Source organism: Coprinopsis cinerea (assembly GCF_000182895.1).
Source record: "Coprinopsis cinerea okayama7#130 chromosome 6 map unlocalized cont3.6, whole genome shotgun sequence".
In the NCBI taxonomy this organism is placed as follows: domain Eukaryota; kingdom Fungi; phylum Basidiomycota; class Agaricomycetes; order Agaricales; family Psathyrellaceae; genus Coprinopsis; species Coprinopsis cinerea.
Genome location: NW_003307539.1, coordinates 1,004,069 through 1,023,332, shown reverse-complemented (window position 1 = coordinate 1,023,332; position 19,264 = coordinate 1,004,069). Strand labels below are relative to the sequence as shown.

Below are 19,264 nucleotides of genomic sequence, written 5' to 3'. Positions count from 1 at the left end.
TATGTACGTTAGAGGAAGACGATGTATAATGTATGATACGTTGGTGGTCGGGGATTTCGGGAACGTTGCAACCAAGAGAGCAGGTATACATCGCCAATCGTACGAGTCGGAACCATGTGTTGGTGGATGGGAAGACGAAGCCGGGGATGAAGGTTCCGAGAGGATAAGAATCTCGTCATGGAACCATCCAGTTGTGGCCATTAGGAAGGAGGATGCCTGCAGAACGAGGCCGACCAGTAAGGCGGATGATGTTTTCTGGGGAGTCTAGAAGCCCGAGTTTGAAATGTAAAGCCCGAGTTCTAGTGTTTGGAATGTCCGAGCTGGATATACACTAGCCAGTGAGCTGCGATGTTGCAGTTTCTTGTGGGGGACGGGAGCCTGGATAAAGTGGTGTTCTTGATTCAGTCGAGCAGTATATTTTAGCGATTAGCTTGCCGTCGGTGAATTCTATCAGATTGGAATTGCTCAGATAGCACGATCTGCATACAGTCCCCTTTGGCTTTTAGAACCCAATTGCCACAAGGTGAGGGCTTTCCGCGTTCAGGATAGAGGCCAAGCGAGGACGGGCATCTTCCGAGTCGGGGTATTTGGGAGTGGCAAAACAGCACAAGACGACGAGAGGAGCACGCAGCGCAGGGAATTTATCCGAAGACAGGTGGTCATGTCGCCAATCAAGGAAAGAACCCAAGGAAGGTGCGGTTGGAGAAGAAGAATACAAGCTGTTCTTCTGCGAAGCGTGGTGTTGTGTGGGTTGCCAGGCCCCATAGATCGCTGGTGGTTGGGCCATCTGACGTGCCCTTCTTTGCGAGGGTATTCGTGACGATTTTGTCATTTATCAAACAAGAAGGTGTAGACAGAAGAGGGAGAAAATAAAGACAGACGGGTTGTTCCTGGCTGAGTTGAAAGGAGAACTTTGCCCCTTCGAGGATTAAAAGTCCCAGAGAAGGGGTACGTAAACGGGCGAACCAAAGGCTGATAGTCGCTATATTTTGGGTTTATACCGCGTGCCTTGGATTCTCTCATTCCCCCTTCCCATCACCTTACGCCCACCACCCAACCTGCACGACCAAGCCCCAGCTCGACCCTATATGCCCCAGGCTCCAAGGAAGGATGTCAGTGCGCAGAAGGCCCAGGATAAAGAGTCCAAGCGTGCAAGAGGTCGGTCCGACTTTCTTTCCGCCTTTTTGATCGCCTTTCCAAACATTTGATACTCAGGTGCCCTTTCCTGCGCCGAATGCAGACGGTGACTTGATCTCCTCTTCACTTTGGCCCTCATCGCTGACCGTCTTTCCAGCTTGAAGCTCAAGTGCGACAAGACGGTGCCATGTTCCAGGTAGCCTGAACGATTCTGTCCAGCCCGCCGTCACTCTAACGCCGGTCTCACAGCTGCAAACGACGAGGATGTTCAGCTATCTGTCCGAATGGAAGCTTGATCACTGGCCAGGGGACTAGGTGAGTAGTAGCCTGAATTCGAAGCTGAATTGTGTCTAACAAACCACTAGGTTCGTTCTGGCGGACACGGAGAAGCTTCATGCAAAGATATCACAAATGAGTGACCGAATTCGCCAGCTCGAGGACGCCCTCGCTGTATCACATCTCACAACAACAAAGGAAACACATCCCCTATTGACCCGCGAGCTCCTCAAAGTCAAATCCAGTCTGGAGCTACATTCAGCCGTCGAGGAAGACGAAAAGGAGCGTGTTACGACCATCACAGAGAAAGACGAAGGAGAAGAGTCGCAGTATATTGATGCCTTTGGGACACTAGCAATTCGAGACGATGGTGCAGCAACGTTCTACGGCCGTTCAGCAGGCTCAGAGGTACGCTATCGTGGTTCCAATTTGTGCAACTGACGCTGACAAGTTGGCCCTAGTCTCTACTCATCGTGAGTCAGCAGCTATCCGGACTTAATTCCCCTCTTCTTACACCTTCAATTCAGCGCGAGCTTCCAGAACCATCACCAACGGACACCCCTGGGGTCGAACCCGGAGCCTCCGAACGGTTCATCCCTCCCGAACTCGCCTCCCTTGCTTCTAACTTCCCACTGGCTTCCTCCTTCTATCGACCCGGGATAGACTTGGACTACATTATCAACAACTACTTGCCGTCATGGCAGGATGCCCAACGCCTCTATCAACTATACCTCGAACAGGCACCTTGGTTCTTCGGTGCGGTCACCCGGCGACAACTTGACGAGGAATTGCTGCCAATGTGGTACAAAGAGGCGCCCAAACCAGCAATGGCAGCATCGCCAGTGGCTATGGGTACAAGCGCTGTTTCCCCTGCGGCCAGCGAGGCCAGCGAGTCATCCTCGCCCAAAGGGAATGCTCATGACCTTGCTCTCATGTTCGTTATCTTCTGCTTTGGGTCGCTGACAGACATGGAAATGCCACCAGCACCAAACAACCCTGAAGCCGAACAGTACTATCAGCTGACGAAAGCCTGCTTAACAATCGAACCAGTCCTGGAACGGCCACCTAGCGTCTCGACCGTCCAAACCCTCTCTCTAATGGCGATCTATGAAGGACTTTGCAGTAAAGAAAATAGCATTGAGAGCACATGGGCCCTATTTGGGATGGCCACGAAGCTTGCGCAGAGCGTGAGTTCTTGGTGGGGTTTTGCCATGCATCGTATGCTGATATCATCACGCCGATTTCGTTATTCCGTGTTTTTAGATTGGTCTTCGTAAGTTACTTTCGACTTCCTTCGTCCAATCCTTTCTCACCCTTCATGTCCACCAGACCGGGATTGTGCGAGATGGAAACTTCCACCCGCAGAGGTTCAGAAAAGGCGGGCACTATTTTGGGAACTGTTTATCACAGATTGCTGGCAGGCAGGTATCGTGACTCTCTGGCCATTCCCTCGGGGGGCCATGATTTCATGTATGCTAACTTGAGGATTAGAGTTTGGCGACGGGCCGACTGGCGACCTTCTCTCTTCCATTTGTCGATTGCGAATTGCCCTTTGATCCTGATCAGACCATGGCCGAGGATGGGACCCCACAACCTAGCTGTACGTATTCTTTCTGTCATCTTCTGGAATTACAGAGCAATTCAACTGATCAAAACCACTCTCTTCTCCCCGATTCTAGTCCCGTATTGGAAAGCCCGCTTTGGCGCCGAATGTGTCTCTGCCGTTGTACAAGGAACTCTGACTTCTCGTGCTCCGAAGTATTCCATCATCTTGGATTTGGATAGGAAAGTACGAGATATGGAGCTCCCCTTGTACGCTCAGGGGCCACCGCCACAAGGATTGGGGTTGGCGCAGACGATGTCACATTTCATGCCGACCAACTACCGCGAGCTGAGTGAGTTGCCCTCTTATAGTCTATCGGCTTTCACGTATACTTAGTCTTTAAACAGCCCTTCTCTACATCCACCGTTGCTTCTTTGCACACGCGCTCTCCAACAACTCTGCGGACCCCATCAAAAGTCAATACGCACCCTCTTTCCTCGCTGGCTACAGAAGTGCATGCACCATCATAAACTCTGTCAAACAGCAGTTTACATTCTTCCCGGCCCAAATTGCTCGCTTCTGGGTATTGTGGACCCATGCGTTCTCAGCTTCGGTACGTGGCTTTATAGCTTCCCCAATCCACAATGCAGGCGCATTCTGACGTAAACTTCTCTACACGCAGGTTATGATTGGGTCGGTGGTGACTCACAATCCTAAATGCAAGGTTGCGCCAGCTGCGCTGCTAGAGTTGAAAACAGCGTGCGATTTGTTCGAACATGCTGCTTCCTTTGGAGGAAGAGCTGTAAAGTTTCTGGTACGTCAGATGTGTTCCTTTTGTTGATGAAGGGTTTTTGCTAAATGATACGATGTGCGATTTCTCTCTTAATTACAGCCAATTCTTAAGCGGCTGCAAGGAAAGGCCCAGCAAATCTTCCGTGATACCAACGCTGGCATCCCCCAACGCATTGGTAATGATATCTTCCGACCCTCGAACTTGAAGGAAGAAGAGGAAAAAGACGAACTCTTGATCTTCAGCGGCAAAACGCACACTGTCAAGAAATCTTCCAATCCTAGCGGGACAACTCGTTCCAATAGCGGCTCGCCTCAAGCTACCAACGCCAACAACTCTCGTGCACCCTCCGACTCACCAGGCCAAATGTTCGCCGACAACCCCTCCTTCGCCAACGTACACCCCAGCCTGGTCAACGAACTCAACCTCTTCGACGGTCATATCCGTGCGCAAATCCAAAACGCGTACCGACAGGGTGGTGATGTGTTTGGGAACGCGATGGTAGTTGACCAGCCTGGTCCAGCGGGAGCGTTGCCCCGTGGTGCGACCGCCCCTGTAGCACCCGATTCTTCGATGATGATGCAACCGGAGAGTGTACAGCAAGAACAGCAGCAGCGCCAACAGCAGTTCTTGCAAGAAATGGAGAACCAGAGGCGAGAGCTGGAGAGGTTGGAGATGGAGAGACAGCAACAGGAAGCGGCGGCGAGGCAACAGCAACAAGAAGAACTGCGTCGACAACAAATGGAGCAGCAGAGGCAGGAACAGTATCGTCAGCAGGCCGAGTTGCAACAACGACAGCTGCACGAACAGCAGAGAAGACAGCAACAACAGCTGCCACCGCCTCCCCACAGATCCTCAAGTGGCGAATACGCGCCATATTCTTCGCAGCCACCGGATCCGTACAGTGCTTCTCCGCCATCTGCGGGTGGACCGTCTCATTCGTTGCACCGTGTGCCCACACAGTCGATGAGCAACATTCATCACACGATGCAGCACCAATCGCAGTACCAGCAACAACCACAGCATTCAATGGCAAGGGCCCATCCTCATCAGCAATCTTCCCCAACATCCTCGGTGTCATCGCATGCACCACAGTTCCATCCGCCACCCAATACCCAGTTGTACACAATTCCGTCTGCTGGATCGGATTATGGAACTTCACCTCCTGCCACGTCCGTGTCTCCGCACTATGCTTCTTCTCAGCCACCTTCAGGAGCGCCGTACGATGCGCATGCCATGTCGGGGATTACGAGCTCTTCCTCGCCACACAGTCAACACAGTCAGCATTCGATCCCGCAAACGCCGTCATCTCATGGATCGGATGTGGGAGGGTATCACCAGTACTGGCCTGCTGCGCCTACTGGATACGCAGGGGGTCCTGGACCAGGACAACCTCGTTATCCTCAGCAACACCACCAGCAACCACCACCGCCACATGCGCACCAGCACCAGCATGCGTATCAGCACCAGCAGCCGCATCAAGCGTATTATACTCCGGAAGGCGCTTTGAGGGGTATCGCAGCTGATGATCCTCGGTTGCAAGAGACATGGCAATCGTATATGCAGAATGTGAGTGCTTCAATCTGAAACTTGCAATCTTTCTACCGTTTATGGTTTTTTGGACTGGATTGGTGGCGCGAGGATCTGGTTGGGGCTGCCGTGTCTAGTCTGGTTCGCAGACGTAGACGTCGCCTTCGAACGGGTGGGGCACCTCTTCAGATCTGTTCCACTAATTTGCCCATTCCGCATGCATGTCTGACAAGATTGCTGATTCACTCTGTTTTTAGGTTACCTCACCTCGATTGTTTGACGATTAGGTTTTCTTGACGACACTCGTCTAATTTAGCATCTGGCTTCCGAGATGCGTTGACTGCCAAGTTCCGGTCGTTCCATCCTAATTTCGTTTTGGGGACTCGTTCAGGAATAGACTAAGAGGGCTTTTTGCTCCTCTTGACCGTATGGTCGTCGATCTATTTCTGAAATAGGAGGCGTGTTTTCTAGGGTAGTATTGGTGTCTGGCTTCTCTGGCTAATGTTGGTTTCATCTTACTTCTTTTCCCCCATGTTTCTTCGCATCTAGTTGCTGTCGAACTGTTTTTTGTCCATGTCTTGTCCCTCTGCATGTACATTACGTCGTGAACCTATGGTTCTTGTACACATTGTCTATTAGTATTGGATTCACTCGTCGTCTTGATTAATGATCCACTGAAGGGCAGATTGAGAAGACAAGTGCAATGAATAAATACAGTATGTGGCATAGCGACGTGTACATGTATGCAAAAAATTCGTCTAACAAAATATAAACTACCCTCTGCCCGAACGAGTGGGAGAGGTTGGTGGGTGTACGGATAAGGGAGTAACCTGTAAACTGGGACGTTAACCAACAGCCCTATAAGTAATATCTTCGAACGAGATCATTGAAAAAGGTCGTAACAAAATTTCATCTCAGATAGCCTGACTGATCATAGACTCTTGCAAAGCATTCTCCCTCTCGCCACCTGCGCCTTACACAACTGGATTTCGGTAGGCACGGCTAGAATCGACGCCAACAAGATACCCGTCGAATCGGAGAAGCCTATCGAGCCAATCTTGAATTCGCGTTCTTGCCGGGTAAGTTCGATGTCGTTGTTGCGTGTGCTGGGTTCGGGAGGTTCGTGGTTGATGTGGTAGAATACGTTCACGCTGTGAGGGGAGGCGAGGTTAGTTGTATGCTTAGATTATCGGTGTGGAATGGCAAGGGAAGGATAGACTTACTATGCCAGTCCACCACAGATACCCTCAAGACAGATGAGCAGGAACACGAATGTGATGCTCCGCGTTTCGTCCTCCTGTGGAGGGAAGAAACCGACAGCTGCTTCATACGTCAGCGTCACAAAGAGGATTCCCTGCACTATTGATGGTAAAGCAAGGAAACGCGCTGGTAGGGCTGGGATACCGAGTGAAATCGTAGACCGAGAGAAGAATACGAATGTTTGATAAACCAACTGAGATGGGACGAGAAATGTAATTAGATGCGAAGGATACAGAGTGAAACGGGAGAACTGAGGGTAATGGCGCGCACCTGCCATAGTGGGTAGTAGTCGCGAAGGGACGTGATGACCTTGCTGAGGAACCAGTGCTTTTCTGGGTCTGGAATGTTGTATAGCAATGTCGGACTGACACCCTAAAGACAAGAAAATGTTAGTGGGGTGGCTATTCGTTCGTCGAGCGAAAATGTACCTGGTTGATGGTATATTCGAACTGAAGAGCCAGAATTAGCACTGGATGAGGAACGATCAAGTACCTTTCAGGTGTGACCTACAAGGTATACAGCAACTATAAGATTGGCAGGTTAACGTTTGTCCAATCCTCGGGTGAAGACGCACTTACACAATGGTAGCATGTATTTGAGCAACAGCGGCTTGACAAGGCGAATCTTGTCGTTGATAGTCAGATGGATCGACTTGTTGGGACCTGGTGCATGTGTGCCTTCTTCCTCTCCATCTTCATCATCCAAAGCTACAGGAGTGTAAGGCAAAGCTGACAAGGCAGGCGCAGGGCTAAATGCTTCGTCGTAAATAGTGGGGGTGATGGCATGCAGGAATGCGGAGCTGTGTGGGAGAAGGAAGAAGTAGGTGAGGGGAATAATAATGGGCATGACCTAAAAGCCTTTGTGAGCGTCGGGGAGAATGGGGAAGCTCAATGGAAACCTACCGCAGACATTCCAACCCCGAGTCGAACTCCAAGACCACGGACCTCCCACCATAGGAACGCCCCAACGAGACCCGCGGCGCCAGTTCCGGATGCAAAGTACCTGTATCGAAGTGGTCAGAGAAACGTCAAGTACACTTTAAAGCATAACTCACCCGACAGCGTGACCCGCGACGTAAGGAGGAGAGTAGGTTGTAGATAGTTGCAGGAAGGTCAACTCGCCGAGGCCTGATAGTTGGTTAGTACTCGGCGTTGTACGACAGCTAGAGATAAGATCGTACCTGAGGAGAACGACGCGAAGCAGATACCCAGTAACCTCGGATATAGGCCTTCAAATATCGCGACAACCTAAGCGCCGCCGGTCAGGGATGCCAAGGAAGGTCAAGGACAAGTAGGCGCTCACCAGCATTCCCAAGCAACTGAGTATGCAGCAGCCCACTAATCTCCGAGCATATTGTATTCGTCCTTTGAGAAGGTAAGGCCACGCGACTTTGGCGATAAGGGAGGGGGTGATATTGCAGAAGGCGATGATCCCCTTTGGCGTCTGAGGTGGAACGAGGTCAAGAGCTGCCGAAAGGATGATAACATACAGGACTATCAAGGATTTTTTAACTTTAAATCAGGTTTGTAGGCTCTGTAGATACTCACCGTTGTTGATTAAACCAAAAAGAAAGAACGAAAAGCCAAGCTTCGACATAAGCTTCTGCTCCCGGACTATATAGCGATTAGTGTCAGAACTGAGATATTTTGTGGGTTGGGCCGCACTCACCTTCCATAAGACCGGTCGCCGTCCTTGGAGCATCGTGTCTGTCGAAACCCTCTGATGTTGGCGAAGAGCTTTCGACGTTAATGAACAGTTCACGGCGCCCAGGCGGGGCCGGGGTAGAGAATGTCGTCTGTCGAGGCATTGCTACCGGATATCCAGGGCGTCGTCAACGAGTTTGTGTTCAGAATTGCCAGTCACTCGACATTCTGCGGTTAACCGCTGCTATCGAGGTCAAGCGTAACGCCAGGAAGGAGGATAAATGAGGTCGAGGTCATCGTCACCGGCGTCGGTAACGGATCCAAATCCCTTTGATGCGGTCGTGAGAAACACCTCGTGATCCAATTTCTGAAGCCTTGGCACCGCGTCTGGTGTTGAGCTCGACGATTTCGACCACGACAACGTCCACCAATCACGACCATGGAAGGTTCAGGGAAGGCAGGGCCTTCAAGGCCTAAAAATGCGAAGAAAAAGACGAAAACACCAAACGCTGTAAAACTTCGAAGGCTAACGGAGAGGCAGAAGATCGACGCTCTAGAAAAATCTGTTCAGGAATATGTGAGTCCCCATTGCACTGAAGGGCTCAACGTAAGTACCTACTAAACAAGAATATATGGTAGGAACCGCCACCAGACCTTTCTGCGTTTGCAGATCTGCCGATTTCTGAACAGACAAAACGAGGTGCGAAATGAATTTATCCGTTTGGTGAACTTGTTGCTGAATAGATTGGTAGGCTTGAAAAAGGCATCGTTTGTCAAAATGACGGATATCCAGGCCAAAAGTATACCATTGTCCCTCAAGGGAAAGGATGTTCTTGGAGCTGCGAGAACAGGAAGTGGAAAGACCCTTGCGTTCTTGATTCCGGTACTGGAAGTTCTATATCGACGGAAATGGGGCCCAACGGATGGACTGGGAGCGCTTATCATTTCGCCTACGCGAGAACTGGTATGTGTATTGCTATTAGCAAGCGGGTAACGAAGCTCATATTGTCTAGGCTGTTCAAATCTTCGAGGTTTTGCGCGCGATTGGACCTTTCCATTCGTTTTCAGCAGGCCTGGTTATTGGTGGGAAGAACTTGAAGGACGAACGGGATAGGCTATCTCGGATGAACATTTTGGTGGCTACTCCTGGACGATTGCTCCAACACATGGACCAAACGGTGGGCTTTGACACCGATAACCTACAAATGCTCGGTATGTGTACAAGCCTGTACGGCGAGATTAAGCTGACTGGTTCGCAGTCCTGGATGAAGCCGACCGGATATTGGACATGGGCTTCCAGCGTACCCTATCCGCTCTCCTCTCACATCTCCCAAAATCTCGACAAACTCTCCTTTTCTCCGCAACCCAAACGGAATCCGTTAGCGACCTCGCAAGACTGAGTCTCAAGGACCCAGAGTACGTCGGTGTAAAGGAAGCGGGATCCTCTGGAAGCTACATTCCCGATTCACTCGAGCAACATTATGTTATTACCGAGCTCGACAAGAAGTTGGATGTTCTCTGGAGCTTCATCAAAACACACCTTCAATCCAAAGTCCTGGTCTTCCTCTCGAGTTGCAAGCAGGTTCGATTCGTCTTCGAAACTTTCTGCAAGATGCACCCCGGTGTCCCACTGCTCCACCTCCACGGCAAGCAGAAACAAACTGCCCGACTGGCTATGTACACCAAGTTCACGTCACACTCTCATGCTGTGATGTTCGCCACGGATATCGCTGCTCGGGGTCTCGACTTCCCAGCTGTGGACTGGGTCGTGCAAGTGGATGCTCCAGAAGATGCTGAAACCTACATTCACCGCGTTGGTCGAACAGCGCGCTACGAAAGTAAAGGCAAGGGTCTACTCTTCCTATGCCCTAGCGAAGAAGAGGGTATGACTTCTGCCTTGACCAAAAAGGGCCTCACAGTCCAGAAAATCAAAATCCGCCAAAGCAAGACTCAAAACATCCAACTCCAGCTGCAGAAACTCTGCTTCGAAGACCCTGAAATCAAGTACCTGGGCCAACGGGTGCGTCTAATGTTTCTGTCTCATCCAGAAAGGTGCTAATGGCAACCGTGAACAGGCTTTCGTCTCCTATCTTCGTTCGATCTACCTTCAGAAGAATAAGAGTATCTTCAAGCTCGACGCTCTTCCTGTCGACCGCTACGCCGAATCGCTTGGCTTGCCAGGAACGCCGAAGATCAAATTCCTGAACCGTGAAATTGCCAAGGCAAAGAAGAATGCTTCACGAGAGGTTGCTGCTATCCAGGAAGTCGAATCATCGTCTGAGGAAGAGTCTGGTCCAGAGGAAAGTGGAAGTGAAAGCGAGGACGAAAGCGAGCCCCAGGATTCTGAAGAAGAGCAAGACGGAAAGGCGACTCTTCCAAATACCGCCAACGTAAGTAATTTCTCCTACTCTTTGAAGTTCTCCAGCTTAAAATACCCCACAGCGTAATGGAGTCCGAACGAAGTACGACAGAATGTTCCAACGCAAGAACCAAAATGTTCTTTCGTCACATTACAACAAACTCGTCGAGCACGACGCGTTTGGTAACGACGACGCCGATGGAGACGAGTTCATTACGCTTAAACGCGCCGACCACGACCTTCCAGACGAGTTGAAAGAGCAGGACCTCAAGGAAGACCTTTCGAAGCGAAAGCAGAAACTCAGTCGAGCGAAGAAGCTCCTTGCTACCCAAGGCAATAACACCAAACTCATCTTCGACGATGAAGGGCGGGCTCGTCAGATATATGAGTTGGCGGATGGAGAAGAGTGGATTAAGACAAAAGGTGGTATTGAAGGTGTACAGGAGGAGGGTAAGAAATTCGCAGCTGAGGAGAGGGCAAAGATAGAAATAGCGGACGTGGTGGACAAAGCGGAAGCTAGGGAGAAGAAGAGGGAGAAGAAGAGAAAGAGGAAGGAGAGGGAACGGATGGTGCGTGGCCGACTTCAGACCCCCGTCGCTTTTGAAGTTGTGACATCCTGGCTGACTTGCTATCCCAGATGAATGGAGACGACACCGGTGGTGCACCTATGGCTTTCATCGCGCCTCCCTCTGATGGTTATGAATCGCCTGAATTCGACCTCCCCGATTCCGACAGCGACAGATCACCTTCCCCTGCACCACCTACCAAACGCTTCAAGACCGCGAATGACGCTGCCGATCGCAGTAGCAGTAACCCTAGTACAGCTATTGCTGATACTGGATTGGAAGACGAAGAAGAGTTGGCGCTTCGGCTACTGCGGAAACGGTAGTGTCAATGCGTTGCGCGTCTTTATCTCTTCTTCCCTGTTGTCGACTTCACTCGTTGTTCATTCTAGGCACATAGTTACATACTTTGCTAATGCAATTTGTCGCATTATCTCTGCGAACTCGTTAGCACGACCCGTTGCTTTCGCGAACATCCTCTCAATTTCTGTCCGTCCACGACTGCGACTGTACACCGCCCTGATGATATCTATCCTATTCAAATGGTTCCTGATTTTTAGGTTCTCAAGAGTCGGAAGCTCAAGATTCCGGTTCACCAACGCAGAGGCCGCAACGCGCCTCTTTCCCCTCAAAAGCCGATTTCTCCGAGTTAAAGGGTGACACTTGCCATGACTTCACTTGCTGTGACGTTATGATTGTAGGAATTCTGGACAAGTATGTCTTTATTGCAACCCTCAAGCGCTTCCGGACCTTCACATTCACTCATTTACAGCATGCAGCAGTTGTGAAGCAGTGCCGCCCAATGCTTCGATGCTGCTTGTCATTCGATGTCAGACGCCCTTGGTCCCTGGAAGTTGGAAATCCGTCTTTATCTCAGTGGCGAATATGGCCGCCACCGTTACCGCAAAGTACTACTATATCAGGACATCTCACCTTGTTTATTGGTGAGGTGCGTTGCGTTCGGTAGGTTGCAACTCCGGTATCTTCAGTGAAGCATGCTAAAGGTGATTCCCCTCTTCGCTCCCGTAGCCTAGCCTCGATTACTCTTTGCATTTCCTGGATACGCGACCCAACTTTTAAAAAGGTTTCTTTGAAGTGGTCCCTCGACTTCTAATTGCAAGTCAAGGCTAAAGTTGGAACTCAGAAGACTAGGTCGGAGGCTTCTCGAAGGAGTTCAAGAAGCATCAGGATTCCAGGCGCCCAAAGCCTCCCCCCTATGGCCGGACAGGGTCTCCAAGTTTCAACAACTGCATGTCCATATTCGTTCATGCACGGCGAGCCCGGGGTGAGTTCACAGCCGGGTTCAGATACATACATGACTTCTTCCATTTCTCCTTGATTTTAATCCCATTCCTCTCTTGGCATTTATTGCGTTTATGGGCGCTTGCTGGTTGCCGTTATCCACGCGTTCAATGTCTCCTAATCATCAGCCACTTATTTACGCATTTGCACCGGGCGTTGGAGTGATTAAGTCGGCGGGGGCTGTCAGAAACAGCCTTCTTAATCCTTCTCAGAAAGAGTCAAAAGAGCTATCGCTGCAACTCTGGGTTGCGAGACTACCTTTCTGAAGCTACGAGTTATTTCTGGGCGGTAGGAGGCTGCTGAGCAGGGTGGTTACCCGCAGCGCACAGCTCTTAGGCTATAGCAATAGCTACAACTAGAGCAGGTGCCAGTGCTCGCTTACTTCCTTACTTCTAGGCGCAGGTTTCGATTACGCTTGAAGCTTGGGCTTGCCTTGGGGAGGTTAGCGTGTCGGACACATGCTGGCAGGTTACGACAATTTGCGATCAGGTAAGGTTACTGTCTTGCCCCGTTTTTTCCGAATTCGAGGACCCCAGTCGTCCGCTATCGTCGAGGGATATCGGGTATATATGGGCTGGGGTGGCAAGGATCGATTCATCGGCTTCGTGGACGCCCTTCCCTTTCGTTCTTCACTTTCTCGTCTGGGGTTCTCTTTTTGACTTGCTTCCTCTTCACGATCACGACTCCTCCCTCACATCCTCCTTCTCGTCGAAAACAGCACACGGCACACCCTAACACACCCAATTGGTTTACGCCCTCAGCCCATCCCCTCAGCATTCACCAATCATGCCATTCCAATATCCATACAGTCATTCCACCTACTTCACTCGAGCAGACAGTCATGATCGAACAAGCGAGCTCCCGGTGAGTACGGCGCAATACGCGCCTTCGAACCCCTTGCTTGCAGCATTCAGGGTCGAGGGCGATGAATGAACGCCGATATGTTTTGATTTCAATGCGCCTGACACGCCTTCCCCCGTGCCGCCCAGCCGATGAATAGCACAGAAGACGTGGCCCAGATCCGATTCATGCACGATCGCATGATGACACAGTGGGATGAGGACGATTCAGAGAACCTAGAGGCAGTTGGGAACACGACGGGCTTCAAGACAGCTGTGTTACCTGATGCTTGGAACGCGTTTTCGCGGATGACAAAGGTGTGCAATCTATCCCCAATTGGTGTCCAGATGGGCCAGCCTAATCACAGATGTTATGGATCCCTGCGTCAACAGGACTTGAAGAAGAGCTTCCGCTTGAGTATACAGATCGTCGGGAGGCAGAGACAGGAAAAGAAGAATCGCCTGAGTATTATCAGCACGCGGTCGTCGTCGAAAGCCGACACAAGGAGCATTCTTGGTTAACTGGCAAGGGGACTGTAATCGCATATGTACCATATATTTCTTGCTAGTTATCGCGGCTGGCCCGCACCCTCCTTCGAATTGGTAGCTATACTTCTGAATCGCAAATGTCCTGAAGCTTGTTTCCTGGAGATCGAATGGGGCTGAGACGGTGGTGGTGGTTCGGGTACAAGTCCATTTGGTGTTTGGTTCTGTTAGCTTTACCGGAATCAATGTGGCGGCTGGCGCTAATCACAATCGCCGGCCTTCTCTCTTCAATCACAACCACGACGATGTCCACCCAAACTGAATCAGGGCCGTCCTCAGATGCTGTCATGACTCCACTGGAACAATACGCAGCGTACAGATTCGATGCCGACGATACATATCAGGTATGGTAACCCCAGGCCAGTGGTCGATCGGGGCAAGCTTCGCTTGGAAACGACAATGCTAACTAATACAACGAAAGCAAGGTCTAGCGAGCATTCTTGCAGGGGGAGCTCTAAACAACGCTTCATCGCCCGAAGCAAAAGAGGAGATCTTGCGCAGGACGAGGGTGTTCTATTTCAACAAGTTCGTAACCACAGACTTTGCAACGAAGCCTGGAAAACTGACAAAATGACTGCTTCAGGATGACCGGGAACTCTATAACAATGGAGGACGCGCGTGAATACGAACTTTCTGTGCAGGCCGCGACGACTACGCCTTCTACGCTGGAACCATCTGCGTCAACGACCGAGCAATCCTCCTCAGCCCCAGAAGAAACCCGTGTCCTCACCTTCGCAGAACTAAAGGAGCTCATCGAGACGGGAAAGGTGGACCAGATTCCAAACAACAAAATCATTCCAGAGAAATTCAGTGTACGTACTCTACCCCTCGCATCGCAAGGGGAAGTGACTAACCGAACATTTAGGAGGAAGCACCCAGTCAATCCACAGCTCCTGTGCGAAAGAAGCCTTGGGAGATGGCAAACCCTGCCATCGAAGTCCAACAGTCGTCTTAAATCGACCACCGCCTCCCGCAATGGAATCAACATCATCATATATCATTATGTCAACATGTCGATATGTTCCGTCAGGAACTGTACTACAGAGTGTGACAGAGGGAATCGAGCCTCGCCACAACGAGAGGAGGCTGATGCGAACCTTCGCAGCAGAAGACGAGAGGAGAAGAAGACGGGAAAAACAAACGGCTCGTACAGAATCAGAAAAGGAATGTACAGTAACTTCAGATACGCGAAACGCCAAAACATATCACACAGACCAGCAAACACCAGGCAGACAAAGGAAGGAAGAAAAGAAAACTGAAAGGGACAAAAACAAGAAAGTCGAGGGGCGGCACCCCAGAAGTGGTTTGAATTTAATGAAATAAAAAAGGTAGCGACACTGTCTTTGTCCGCGAAGAACAGGAGAGTAAATAATCGAATCAGTCGAGCGAGGACTCCATCCAAAGGATGGCAACGTGGTCCATGTCAATGACGGGTCCGTTCTGCACTATGCAGAATTTCTAGCATGTAAGTATGCGTCAAATGCACAATCAGTGGCCTCAACCAACGTCTGCTTGAGGAGCAACGACGAAGCCAACCGATGGCACCAATCCCCATGTTCTAGAGACCGGGTCTGCGTGCCCGTACTGTCCGCATGGACTGGATGTATCCACGAGATGACTCGAGAATGATGTACAAAAATCAACAAGACCCCCAGGCGTCAGTTGGTGACTACCCCACGTTTCCCCACAGATGCGAAAGGGATTGCGGCGAGGTCAGTCCATTCCCATGGGTATGCGACTGGAGAGATGGAGGCGGTTGTGAATGGGTTTGGGAAAGGGGAGGGTAGAGTCCGAGCCTTGCGAAGGGATCCAGGTGACCGAGGCCTTGCGAATGACCATTTGTTGATGTCGATTGCTGGGATTGCGGCTGGTGATAATAGTTCCCCAGCGATGGACTAGACAGCGACGTTCCCCCAAGCCCTCCACCGGGACCAAGATTGTTTCTAAGATCAGCTGAATAGAACGATTGGTGGTGAGGTTTCGGGACGTTCACAGAGCTTGTGGAGGAGCTATGAGAGAAGGTATACTGGTGCCGTTGCTGTTCAACGCGATGTGGGCTCAGACTGCCGGAATACGCCATGGTGTGAGACGCGGACGGGAGTCGGTGGTGGAGGCCGCTTCCAATTACGCCCGCGTTGTTGGGCTGGTGAGGTTGACTTGTTCCAGACGGTAAACTACCTCCAAGATGCAGTTGAGGGCTCTGGATACTGGAAGTATGAGACGGCGCCCAAATCGACGGGGTGGTTAAGTCTTGAGCAGGACCGGAAACGCTGTGAGCATAATTTAGTCGAGGGGAGAGGGAATGGTGAGGATTCGCGTGGTTATGACTGTGTCCTGGGGAAGTAGTCGACCCGAACTTCAAGCCTTGTTCATCATGTCCAGCCGACCAAATTGAGCTCGGCGCATTACTAGAAATGAGACTGGGTCGATGTGAGAGTTCCGAACCAAATAGCAAAGGCGGCTGGATCCCGGAAGGATCGACGGTTGAAGGTGGAACGAGTCCACTTCCAGGCTTGCGACCAACGTTCATAACATCTTGAAGGAGATCCTGCGCTGTAGTAGCGTGGATTGTAGAGACGCGGGGACTACTAATCGGCGTCTTTCCAATGAGGGGTGAAGGCTTATTGTGAGCGAGAGGAGGGCTCGGGAAAGCTTTCGCGGCCGCTGAGCCGTTCAGCGGCCTGACCGGAGTGATGGGCGTGGTTTGCAAGAGTGGTGACAGCGCGGGGGATAGCGATGCTTTGGGGTTGAAAAGGACTATCTCGTCGTCGTCATCGTCAGGGACATCGGGAGCATCTCCACCAATATGCTGGAATGCAGCTTTGAGAACGTCGTCGTCGGTTCGAGATGTACCTTCCGTCATCACGTCTTCCTCGCGCAGACAGGGAACTTCAGCGCTCTTGTCCCGAATCTGGTTCATGATTTGCTGTTGACGAGATGCGATCGGTTCTAGCGGCTTTGCGGGTTCGGAGATCGTCGAAGTGCGCGGTTCCACCATACTGTCGTCGAAGACAATCAACTGGTTTATCAATGTGAGAGGAGAGTTCTATGGAGACCTGTCAGATGCGAATTCGACCAAATAGTCAATGGCTTACCTTTGCTTCCACCAATGCCTGCGCATCCGCGAGAAGGTCCGATATTCTCATAAGCTGCTCCTCATTCGGATGAGGACTCTCTACCACATTCCCGTTCCCGTTGACGACGTCAGAAGCACTGTTCTTTGCATCTACCATCAACTTCTTCAGAGGAAGGAACCCTCTCAGGTCAACATCCTCTTCCAACGGTGCCGTCAAGGAAGGCAGCCTGTTCGTCGGGAAGGCTTGCGACAAGGCTGCCACGAACTGAGCATATCCTTTCCAAAACCGTATAGAGTGTACCGAGTGGGCACTAATCTTCTCCGGGCATTTCTTCTCCACCGCAACACTCCGAAGCTTCTCCTTCTCTTGATAAGCTTGAAACTCGAGGTCGGTCATGACGTAGGCGAAGTTGGCGCGTAGCCATTTGCTGGCGATGCGCAAAGCAGGGAGGGTTCGTCGGAAGATAGCTGTTATCCGCTGAGCTAGATCGTTGTCGACCTTATCCATCGAAGGGAGATCCTTAAGCTGGTCCCGGCCGACCTCCAACAAAGCAAAGTGCATGTCCATGAGATGGCGGAGAATGCGCCACTCTGTGGTGACACTGGGCTCAACTGGTCTAGCTTCCTGACGACGTCCATCTCGTATCATTTTGTGCTTCCATAGAGCCCCTTGCGAAAGGACGATGGCATGAGAGATCATGTCAATAGGAAGATGACGTTCTGCAACCAACTCGTAAAAATCTTGATAGACGGTCTTGTCGTGTTCCTTGAACTTCGAGTCGATCCTGTTGGAGCTGTCAATCGCTGTTTTCAAGCTATATTAGAAAGGGAGAAACACACTTGTCAATGCCTTTACGCCACAGTGAATGAAGCACAACTGTCCTCTCCTTGAACAACATCACCCTGTCCTTGATATCGAGGGGGCCAGATGACAACATCCGTTCCCTTTCCTTCCTCGTCCGCCTCCACTGGTCCGAAGCCTTCTGAAGGACGGTAGCAAGGTTGTCTCCAGCTGTCTCGTATGGCTGGCGCACAGATAGTGCACGGTAGTAATAATAGACCGATGCGAATGTGTCTTTCCTATACGTTGCGAGGATGGCGAGTTGGTGGAATGGATTGCCTTCATTGGGAACCAGAAGCCGAGCTTGTTCATATCGTTGCTGAGCGTTGTCGTAAACCCGGGGCTGTGCTACAATTGTCTCTGGGGGGCCTCCCCTCCTTCCTCGTCTAGCCGGACGACCACCCTCGTGTCCAGCCCTGGGACGACCACCGCCTTCGTTGTAGAGTTCTCGGTACCGCGCAATATCGCCTAAGCAGATGAGGGCTTTGCTCAGAATAGCCAGTCGGCTTTCCCTCTCCGCTGGATTACTAGGAAATACAGAGGTCTCTGGTTCTTCCGGGAATGAGGTGCGACTGTGGGGCGGATCTTGACCCTCGGCTTCCCCTAGGTCTTGATTGTCGTGTAGAAGTCCCAATGCTGTCAGAGCGGGGCGCGCTTCTTCAAGGCCGAATGACCGGTACATTCGAAGGAGGAGGTGTATCCAGAATTTCTCCTCTTCTGCGAGGAACTGCCGAAATCTCGAAAGCAATTTGCGGTGTTCCACAGGTCCATGTCGCTGTTGTCGTTGTTGGCCAGGTTGTCCTTGTGGTTGACGGGCGTGTGCTTGTATAGCACGGTCGATTATGGCGATGCGTTCCTTATACGAGGATATGGATGCGTAAGACGTTTGCATCCATAGGTGGTTCTCGACATCCTTAGACTCTTTTGCATACGGGTGTAAGAGCAATAGGGAGAGATAACGCTTTCTCAAACTAACAACAAGCTCAGACTTGGTTCAATAAATTGTCTGGTAAGGCTTACTTCTTCCTCTGAAACTCGAGTTCCTTGTCAAACGGTTCTTTGGTTTTCAACAGTTCTTTTAGTGATTGATAAATGTTCTTCGCCTCTCTATATAATTGTTCAGCAGGGATCGCATAGAAAAATAGACTAGCTGTACCGGGCGATAGTTATAGGCTGTTCAGACATCCCTAGCCAATGTTACAAACAGTCCATTTTCTTCGAATTGGCTTCTGCAAACGCAAGAAACTGGATAGAGACGGTAAGAATGCTGTATGAGGTCAAGTTGCAAGGATGCCCGCAAGTTGAGAAACCTGCGTGGGAATGAGGAATAGATTTGAGTTTCCGCTGTTCTCCCAGACGGCATCTCGGCGGCACTCGCAGACGCCCAGCCGCTGTTTGCTGCTTGCTGGTTTCCTCGTCACCACCAACATCGAACTAGGACTTCTTTTCAGATGATAAGGGCGATGACTATGGCCACCAGCTCACACCACACGTAGTCGCTGTCCCCAATCCATGCAACTCTGACCCAGGGTAGCCTGACAAAGACTCGAGTGATAAGG

The 19,264-nt window shown here is 50.9% G+C and overlaps 7 protein-coding genes across 7 annotated transcripts; 5 read left to right on the top strand and 2 right to left on the bottom strand.

Moving 5' to 3' along the window:
* Positions 1-28: 28 nt before the first annotated feature.
* Positions 29-268, top strand: CC1G_15576 (hypothetical protein; the record flags this gene model as incomplete). The annotated part of the gene is made up of 1 exon (XM_002910987.1): positions 29-268. The coding sequence occupies one exon, from the start codon at positions 29-31 to the stop codon at positions 266-268; it is 240 nt and encodes a 79-aa protein (XP_002911033.1).
* An 820-nt stretch (positions 269-1,088) lies between these two features.
* CC1G_15575 (hypothetical protein) lies at positions 1,089-2,690 on the top strand (the record flags this gene model as incomplete). The annotated part of the gene is made up of 6 exons (XM_002910986.1): positions 1,089-1,158; positions 1,216-1,243; positions 1,295-1,333; positions 1,387-1,452; positions 1,503-1,821; positions 1,941-2,690. The coding sequence occupies 6 exons, from the start codon at positions 1,089-1,091 to the stop codon at positions 2,688-2,690; spliced, it is 1,272 nt and encodes a 423-aa protein (XP_002911032.1).
* Positions 2,691-2,982: 292 nt separating this feature from the next.
* Positions 2,983-5,955, top strand: CC1G_15574 (hypothetical protein; the record flags this gene model as incomplete). Its single annotated transcript, XM_002910985.1, has 6 exons — positions 2,983-3,013; positions 3,093-3,308; positions 3,364-3,569; positions 3,639-3,770; positions 3,849-5,315; positions 5,534-5,955. 6 exons carry the CDS (start codon positions 2,983-2,985, stop codon positions 5,561-5,563), a joined length of 2,082 nt encoding a protein of 693 aa, XP_002911031.1. The 3' UTR covers positions 5,564-5,955.
* Positions 5,956-6,207: 252 nt separating this feature from the next.
* CC1G_09859 (BTN1) lies at positions 6,208-8,343 on the bottom strand (the record flags this gene model as incomplete). Its single annotated transcript, XM_001837825.1, has 12 exons — positions 6,208-6,427; positions 6,500-6,729; positions 6,807-6,908; positions 6,965-6,985; positions 7,047-7,060; positions 7,115-7,385; positions 7,439-7,538; positions 7,591-7,663; positions 7,717-7,783; positions 7,839-8,029; positions 8,084-8,149; positions 8,205-8,343. The coding sequence occupies 12 exons, from the start codon at positions 8,341-8,343 to the stop codon at positions 6,208-6,210; spliced, it is 1,494 nt and encodes a 497-aa protein (XP_001837877.1).
* A 275-nt stretch (positions 8,344-8,618) lies between these two features.
* Positions 8,619-11,544, top strand: CC1G_09858 (ATP-dependent RNA helicase dbp-4; the record flags this gene model as incomplete). The annotated part of the gene is made up of 8 exons (XM_001837824.2): positions 8,619-8,756; positions 8,819-8,879; positions 8,932-9,143; positions 9,193-9,391; positions 9,439-10,199; positions 10,228-10,569; positions 10,622-11,107; positions 11,176-11,544. The coding sequence occupies 8 exons, from the start codon at positions 8,619-8,621 to the stop codon at positions 11,425-11,427; spliced, it is 2,451 nt and encodes an 816-aa protein (XP_001837876.2). The 3' UTR covers positions 11,428-11,544.
* Positions 11,545-14,033: 2,489 nt separating this feature from the next.
* CC1G_09857 (hypothetical protein) lies at positions 14,034-14,743 on the top strand (the record flags this gene model as incomplete). Its single annotated transcript, XM_001837823.1, has 4 exons — positions 14,034-14,132; positions 14,210-14,313; positions 14,372-14,600; positions 14,654-14,743. 4 exons carry the CDS (start codon positions 14,034-14,036, stop codon positions 14,741-14,743), a joined length of 522 nt encoding a protein of 173 aa, XP_001837875.1.
* Positions 14,744-15,457: 714 nt separating this feature from the next.
* On the bottom strand, positions 15,458-18,890 carry CC1G_09856 (hypothetical protein; the record flags this gene model as incomplete). The annotated part of the gene is made up of 5 exons (XM_001837822.2): positions 15,458-16,834; positions 16,884-17,649; positions 17,705-18,676; positions 18,726-18,812; positions 18,862-18,890. 5 exons carry the CDS (start codon positions 18,888-18,890, stop codon positions 15,458-15,460), a joined length of 3,231 nt encoding a protein of 1,076 aa, XP_001837874.2.
* Between the last annotated feature and the right edge of the window lie 374 nt (positions 18,891-19,264).